Source organism: Egretta garzetta, unplaced genomic scaffold, assembly GCF_000687185.1.
Source record: "Egretta garzetta isolate BGI_Z169 unplaced genomic scaffold, ASM68718v1 scaffold84, whole genome shotgun sequence".
Taxonomy (NCBI): Eukaryota; Metazoa; Chordata; class Aves; order Pelecaniformes; family Ardeidae; genus Egretta; species Egretta garzetta.
This window is the reverse complement of record NW_009259526.1, coordinates 127461-136017: the sequence shown is the minus strand read 5'-3', so window position 1 is coordinate 136017 and position 8557 is coordinate 127461. Positions and strand designations below refer to the sequence as shown.

Genomic DNA, 8557 nt, shown 5'->3' with positions numbered 1-8557 from the left:
CCGCGCCGCGTACCCGCGCGGCCCCAGCCCTCCCCGCACTGCCACGCTCGCCGGAGCAGCCGTCACAGCTCCCGCCGGCTGTATCTTGATACTGCTGAGTCCTGTTATTATGATCATAGGTCTCGCCAAGGTGGGGAGATATTTAATTGATGATCCCAGGGAGGGCATTGAGGACAATGAATTGCTTCTGTAGCATCAATTAATGCTGAGGCTACAGGCCAAAGGTTTTTACCAGTGCAGCAGAAGGCATTTGTGCCGATTGCTCTGCAATGCAAACTGCCAGCGGATGATGGCTATTATATTAGCATTATAAGTAGGGTGGGCTCGGGGAGGGGGAGGCGGCGATTTAGGCTACATATAAATCACTCGATGGCAGTTTCACGTTAAGTCCACCCGCTTTTCTTCCTGAGCCCGCACGGTTCAGAGGAGAGAAACCCGCCACTGATTTCCAAACCAGTCACATTTATTTTGTTATTTCGCCCATCTCCATCTTCCCGGGAGAAAGGGCTGTCTCGCATTAAGGATGGCTCTGATAGATGCTGGCTTCCGTAGCTGATGTGATTCATGAGGCTACAGATGGATTGTAATATGGTTAGTTATTCTGCAACGAGAGCAGGATAAAAACCGCAGTACGAGCCTTGAGCAGAACTCCCACAAAGGCATCGAGGTCTGATTAATTTATTTATTTGCTCCCCAGGACTGCCGAGCACCCCGGTGCACCAGCGCTCGGTGCTTTGGAAAGGCCATTTAGGGCGATTACTTATTTATTTGCAGCGGAGCCTGCGCTGGGCGCAGAGCGCTCTGAGCGCATCACGAGGACGGTCCATGCTCCAAGGAGCTCCCACTCCAAGGACTCGCTGGTGGAAAGAGGTCACGGGAAGGAGAATAACAATAGGCCATTTATATACAATTTATATGCAAGACAAATTGATTCACGATAGGCAGCCCAGCAGAAGCGGGTCTCTAAGAGGGACTCTGCAGGCAGGGGAGAGACCCCGGTGCTTTTGCAATGAATCCGCAGGGGCATGGTGGAGCTAAACTGGGATCCTCAGCCTTCGTGTGCCATCCTGTCTCACGGGTCCCACAGGCGAGTGGTGCCCAAGGTTTCATTGCCATTGGAAAAGTGCTGCCACGCCACGGCAGCCTGCGAGAATATTGGTTTCCATGAGATCGGCACCTCGGTGTTTTGCCTAAAAAGAGAGAAAGGAAAAAATAAAAAGGAAAAAAAAGGGGGAAAAAAATTAAAAAGGAATCTAAGAGACCCAGACCAGATGCAGTCTTGCTGAGGGAGAGCAAAAGGGCTGTCACTGCCTCCTCTTCCCCAGTGACCTCTCGGGGATGAGGTGCAGCTACATGTCCCCATCGCGTCCAGTCCCCTCCCAACAACCGTCTTGTCGAGGAAAAGAGAACTCACTGTTGCTCGTTGTTTCATCCTCAGGCCTATGTGCTTTGTGAAGCAACTGGAGATCCCTCAGTACGGAAGCTACCGGCCCAATATGGTCCCAGCAACCCCCCGGGCCAACCTGGCCAAGGAGCTGGAGAAGTACTCCAAGGTCACCTTCGATTATGCAAGTTTTGATGCTCAGGTTTTTGGCAAACGCATGCTTGCCCCAAAGATTCAGACTAGCGAAACCTCACCTAAAGCCTTTAAATGTAAGTTGGGAGCAGGGATGGGCTGGCTTTTGCATTTTCTGCCTTTCTCAGCGCGTTGCAAGGCTCTTGGGACCGTGGCTTTGGGGTGATGGGAGACTCGGGGCTGAGTCGCTGGATCCCTCCTGCTGCTGCAAAGCAGAGGGAGAAATGGGGACGGGGGAGGCTGAGGTGGGTCCTGCGGTGGGAACCTGGTGGAGAGAGGAGCCTGGGGCTGCCAGTAGAGCTTTGCTTGGGGGAGAGTCGCTTTGGCTTCGACTTTGGGAAGAATTGCATCGAGTGGTGGGGACATTAATCTGAGCGACGTCTCTAGGTGGGATAAGTTACACAGTTGTCCTCAGTTGGTCCCCGCTGCTTTGCAGTTCATATCTATTGATCTGTCTTTCCTCATCTGGCTAAATGGATTATAGTTTTCTTCTCTTCCATCTTATATATGACCCGCTCCACCCATTTGTCTTCTTTGCTGTGCTCTGCTCTCCAGCTCTGCTACCTATCGATCACCCACCTCCTCTCTCCCAGCTCCTTCCTCTCGTAGCCGCCCACCTCTGCTCTGTACCGAGGACCTTGCGCTGGTTACAGCTCTGCGCAACCCAAGCGTGGGTGAAAACAAAATGGGGAAAGAAACCCCCAGGGGCTGGGCTGTCAGGAGCAGGAGGGAAGCTGCAGGCTGATGTTAAACCTCCTCCTTCCCTTTGACACCAAACGGGTACCTGGAGACATCCTTTTTGGGGGGGGGGCGGGGGGAGGGAGGGAAGATTTAGGAGCCCAGTTTGCAGAAGTCAGCAGCCTCCAGAGGGCTTTCTGTCTGGCTAATCCCACTTCCACAATCCTGTTTAATCCTGATGCAGCTGCTCTCTGAAAAGTGCTCGTACTTGAAAGCATCCCGGTTGTTGCGCTACAATGGCAGCGCCCTTTATTACGGCACTAAATCTGTAAAGGATCAGACAATGAAATTGGATGGAGGCCAGAGAGCACAACTGCCACTGTCATCCCGGGTTAGGGCTGATGGAAAAGTAATTTGTTTCCCAGCACAAGTGATTCTCTTGCTGAATAGATTGTGTTATTTGCAATATTAGCAAAGAATTTTCAGGGTAATTGTACTGACAAAAATAATTCCAGCGGACCCACTAGGATAATCCTTTCTATTTTTTCTCATCACTTATTTTACTAATTTGCTGATTGCGAGTCTATTAGTGGTAGAAATACTTATGAAATGGAAAAGCATCGCTGAGCCTACGGTGTGAAATTGAAATTGGCATCTCCCGCTCCTGAATATTGTCAGGTTGGGCTGGCAAGCACCCGCACCCCGCCGCAAAGACGTGGATTAAACCGGACTCGCAAACAAGCAGCCATACACAAGAATAACCATTTGGGCAAACCTCCAGTGAGTTAATCAAAGCAACAAGATGAATATGATTGCCAATCATAGCAGGGAAATCTGTTCCTTTCACTGAGAACTTAATTTAAAGAGATCTTCATCCGGAGGGATTTATATTGCACTGCGTGTGTGTGCATAACTGCCATTAATGTCAGCGCGCGTTATATACGCACACAACGAGGACGAAAGCGGTCCTTGGCAAGATTAGCGTTTTATAGTGTCTTATATTACAAGTTTCTAATGGGAATAAGGAAAGCGCTTTGCTCTGTAGCCGCATCAACCAAGGTTGTCTTGCTGCTTCGCCGTCGTCAGGCCAAAGCTGACGAGCCTTCCCCGAGTGGGGCTCCCACCCAAGGGAGGGATGTTTTCCCCCCAAAAAGGGCGTAGTGAAATGAATTAAGAATGTGAAGATTTTGCTAATTGATTCAGAAGCCCCTGGGACTGCTGAAAGTCAGATGGTCCCCCGTGTGCACTCACTGAAACTCCGGACTTTCAGAGGGACTCTGTGCGGGTCAGGGCCCTCCTAAATGGGACCAGGTTCAAGGTTAGGGCAAGGTTTATTGTGGGTTAATCCTGGGAAATGCTCGCTTTCGTTCCACGGGGTGTAAGGAGAAATTGCACCTCCAGGATTGCTGTGACGCGCAGTAGCAGTGCCGTGTCGTGATAAATCCCCTTATCCAGGTCCATTTAAGTGATGTGGCAGCTGTCAGAAAATCCGTATTTCACCGGTGTCATCAGCAGAAGCTCGTATTTCATGGCCGTGGGTTTGCTGTTAATGTAATTTTTTAAATTGTAAGTTTTTCAAACGTGCTGCGAGAAATCTTCCCGTGAGTTAGCTCGGCAGATGTGTTATGAACAACAACAAAAGAGCCGGGAAGCTTCTCTAAGCTTTCTCCTTTACCCGCTGCCACCGAGGAGTAGCTTTAACGAAGAAAAGCGCTCACGTTTTGGGGACTTGGTGGCAGAGTCAGTTAATTAATGAAGTTTTTTCCCACGTGGAGACCATTGCGCGAGTCGCAGCCAGCGCTGCTCCTATTGCGCATCCCCAGCAACGAAACCGCCCGTGGCTTGGTGAGAACCACAGGTTGCCGCTGGAACTGCTCAGATGTTCACTGTGTCAGACAGACTGAGCCTCTCACCCCTTGCCGGGGCCGGTTATACTTTAACCTTGTGTTGTTCCTTCTCTTTTTATTCCAGCCAAACCTTTTCCAAAGGCCTCTTCCCCCAGCCACAGCCCCTCCAGCAGTTACGTGAAGAGCACTTCATCTTCCTCCACAGGCTTCGACTACTCCCACGACGCCGAGGCTGCGCACATGGCTGCCACTGCCATCCTCAACCTCTCCACCCGCTGCTGGGAAATGCCGGAGAATCTCAGCACGAAGCAACAAGAGGCCCCCGGCAAGGTGAGCCAAGCGTGCCCGTGGGCCACCACACCACCGCGCAGCAGAGTGGGTTAAAACTGGACGTGTGGGGTGGGAGAAATACCTTTTTTTTTTTTACCCCTCCTTTCATTTGAATCTTTAAATATAGAGGGAAGGCGGAGACTCATCACATGTCACCCTTTTACTCTCCGCTGTGGGTGGCGCAGTTTGGAGGAGGTAACCTTGGCTCTCGGTGTGTTATGGAGACGTGTCATGGTTCAGGTTACCCACCTGAGACCAGTGTCCTTCCCGAGCAGTCTCAGGGCTGGTTTCAATTGCTCACTGGTCTGCATCTGATGCCATTTGAGATTCCCCAGTTGTGTTCAGGCTGACCTCCAGCTATTTTTCAGAGGAACACAGGTTTGCCAGAAGTCCCACGTTGCACCCCCAGCCTTGGGCCATGGTGTCTTGGGGTACCATGGGGCATCTTAAATGGCACGAGATGCCTGTGTTCAAGCAACTGAGTCAAAATGCCACATTGCTGATAGTAGAGGAGTGCATTTGCATGGCATATTTCTGACAATATTTATGAAAGGGCATCCCTTCTATACAGTTCCTTCTCTCTGTGGAGAGGATGGGACATGAATAACCTGCCCCCCGTCTTGCAAAAGACAAATGGGGGCAAGATCCCTGTAGGGAATTGCTGGCAGCTGCTAACGTTGGGCATGTTTCCAACATTTCAGTCCATGGACATTGAGGTGGATGAAAATGGGACTCTGGACTTGAGTATGAACAAGCACCGCAAACGGGAGAGCACCTTTCCCAGCAGCAGCAGCTGCAGCAGTAGTCCCAGCATGAAGTCCCCAGATGTGTCCCAGCGCCAAAACAGCACCAGTGCCACGAGCAGCACCATGACCTCCCCCCAGTCCAGCCAGACCTCCCGCCAGGATGAATGGGATGGGCCTATTGACTACACTAAACCAAACCGTCAGCGGGAAGAGGAGCCAGAAGAGGTGAGCGGTGACTCCTGGTGCTTAAATAACACCTCATGTGGGATTGAATGCCATGCACAGTTGCCCTGTTTTCCCCCAGAACCCCCAGTTTGCCCTTCGAGCCTAGGAGCGAAGCATTATTAGCTTCGTCGCTGCTACCAGCCATCAGCGGTGGACAATCAGGCAGGAGGCAGATGCTCTCGGATCTGTTGGGGTGCTCTTGCCAAGGAAGAACCCACCACTTGCATTGTCCTGGGTCTGCAAGTGCTTCCTTTGTTGTAAATCCTTTTGGCTCATTTACACCAGCGGTGCTCCTGGTGACATTCCCCAGGATGATTTAGCAGATATGGCCCTGCTTGCCACTTAACATTAACCCGTGCAGGTGGGGGAGCCCAGCCATTGCCTCCTGGCCGGGGTGAGCATCCCGGCCCTGGAAGCAGCACACTGCTGCTCTGCCTGCGGGGAGGCAGGTGCTGCTGAGGATGAGTATGGGGGGATTGCACCAGTCTTCATCCCTTCAAGACCTTGGGAGAGCCGGGTGTAAATCCCCGTACAGACGCGTTTTATGCAGGCTATTTGATCTCTGGGTTGGGTACTTCAAGGCGCTTGCAAAGGGCTCAGGAGTGTTGGCAATGCTGCACTAACTGGGATGAACCTGGGACCCCTTCCCACCATGGCTCAGCGTCAATGACCACCGCTACAACCACTTCTCCTGGCTGTTTTCTTGCAGTCAGAGCCTGCCGCTCACTCTTTTGCCTCCTCGGAAGCTGATGAGCAAGAAGTGTCGGAGGAAAACTTTGAAGAACGAAAATACCCAGGGGAAGTTACTTTAACCAACTTCAAGCTTAAATTCCTCTCCAAGGACATCAAGAAAGAGCTGCTCACGTAAGTCCTGCCTTCTTGTCTCTTCCTCCAAAATGTATAAAATATGCACGCAGGACAGTCAGGCTGGTAGACGACAAAATTTGTTACCAAATACATTTTAAAAATTAGAAGTGTAGTTCTCTTACTTGCTGTGATTGGCCTTATCTCATCTAAGCAGTTCAAATGAAAGCTCAGAGAGAAGCCCTATCCTCATACAGCTGCTGATCACTGAGGCATGTGGCCTTGAAACTCTGCGGTGATGAAGGGAACCTTCTGGGGAGCTCGGTGCTCTCAAGATTCACAGATGTGGATGTGGAAACCTCCTTGCAGGGCTTGTTTTCCCTGGTGTTTTCCTGCACAAGTGCTTCTGGCACAGCGATGGAACCTGTGCAATGTCCTGCCCCCTCGTTTTGGGACAGTGGGTGATGCTGTGGAGCCAAGAGCACCCAAGGGATCTCAGTACCCTCTCAATGGGGGTGTTGAACCGCAAGGTGCCTCGTTGGGAAGGCAGGACTTGTTGCCTGTTTAACGTAGAGCAATGAGTCCCATCACCATGATACTGCAGGGCCACAAAATGTGAACTGGGGCTACAGCAAGATTATGTCTTATGTTGGAGAGAGATCTTAACCAAACTCACATCTGCATATTCATGGCATTGGGTGGGTGGAAATACAGACCCAGGTCCATTCTCTTAGGTGAATTATTGCCCTGCATCCACACTGATGCCCCAAACTCATGGCTAATGTTTGGAGCCTGACCCAAATGCTGCAGCTGGGACCTGGCTCTGATCCCATGGCAGGTCGGGATCAGTCTGGAGGTTGTGACGGGGAGGTCTCACTTCCCAGGCATCCCCCAGCAGATCTGCTGCGCATGGGCTTCTTTCCTACGTGTCTGACCTTCCCATATGTTAAACGGGGAAGAGTTGGCGGGCATCGTTTTGCTGACCTTACACAACGTAGCTCGTTATTTGGCTACGCAGGCAGGAGGCTGAGGGAGCAGCCAGGCAGGGAGGAGACCCAGGAGGGCAGAGCAGCAGCAGCATCTTCCCTAAATGAGCAAAGCACAGGCCAGCTGCCCCACGCAAGCTCTAAAGGCTTCGGTAAAACCCAGCAGCGATGTGAATAGCAATTTGGGAGGCTGAGCCCTGAAGTCCTCCTGTGCTATAATTGTATTATGAGGGTAGAGAAATTTCCTAAATGGAAACAGCCCTGGTATAAATAAATGGTGTCACGGGCAGCCCTGAGCCTTCTCTCCCCATTTAGCATCCTCATTCCTTTCTGGCCCCAGGGCCGTGATGAATTGGCTGCGGTTAACTCCGGAGCAGCCCTGCCCTCTGTGTCTGATGCTCCACGGCTGGCTGCAGCTCTCGGGCCATCTCCAGGTGCCGACGGCAGCCGCTGTGAAGGTGTTCCTCGCCTCTGCCTTCTCGCTGCCCTGCTGGCGGCACACGAGTGGGTCCCATGTAGCAATACATCCCTGCTGCTTGAAAGTCTTCATGTCAGCGCTGGCCATAGGGCTCTCTGTGTCTGCGTGGGCGTTGCGGCTGTGAGAAGGACTCGAGGGTGAGCAGGGGGATAGCTGCGTCCCCAAGACTCAACCCATCAGGCCAAACCATCCCAGGACATCCCTGCGCTGTCCCAGGACATCCCTGCTCTCTCGCATACCCCCTGGCCTCGGGCAGGCAGGGCACGACCATGCCAGAGCCTCAGTGCTCGTGCACAAACTAGATTGCATTCCCCGGCCACCGAGAAGGGGTGACAGCTTTTCCCGTTGCCCACTCAAGTGCAATTCCCCCAATTCTCTGGGGAGGCAGTGGAGAGGGATGGGTGGGAAACGCAGCCCGGCGAAGGTGGTAGGCGGGATGCGGCAGCTTCTGCCTGTCCTCAGTTTGGGAGCTCCCGAGCACAGGACTCGGAGGTTACTTTAATTCCCCTTCTGGAGCGAACAGTGTTTTCAGGCTTTTCTTTGCAACTATAAGGGCTGGGGGAAAAAAAAAAAAAAATCATTTCAGAAAGCCAAAATCTGACGCTTTCAAGGGAATAAACTGATTCCCGCAGCCAGAGCGTCGCTATTGCAAACCCCATCCAGAGTGGCAGCACCAAGGCGGTGGTGCTCAAGCCTGATCGTTCACGCCACCCAGCAGGCTGCCTAAGTCTTCCACCACCACCGAGCAAACCGAGCCCCTAAGGATTTTGAACATTTTCTTCGCATGTGCCACAAATTATTTTTTTTTTTTCCAATTTTGTCAAACTTTTTGCAGGGTCCTTGTGATCTTTTGGGAACAAAAAAAAAAAAAAAGGGGGGAAGGAGAA

The 8557-nt window shown here is 51.9% G+C and overlaps 1 protein-coding gene across 1 annotated transcript in view; it reads left to right on the top strand.

The window, feature by feature from the left end:
• Positions 1-8557, top strand: part of MYT1 (myelin transcription factor 1) — a 34925-nt gene that overhangs the window by 12699 nt on the left and 13669 nt on the right. Inside the window, exons 9-12 of the mRNA XM_009637531.2 lie at positions 1350-1653; positions 4307-4431; positions 5133-5402; positions 6112-6266. Of these exons, the coding sequence (XP_009635826.1) occupies positions 1350-1653; positions 4307-4431; positions 5133-5402; positions 6112-6266 (854 nt within the window). The remainder of the gene's footprint in view (positions 1-1349; positions 1654-4306; positions 4432-5132; positions 5403-6111; positions 6267-8557) is intronic.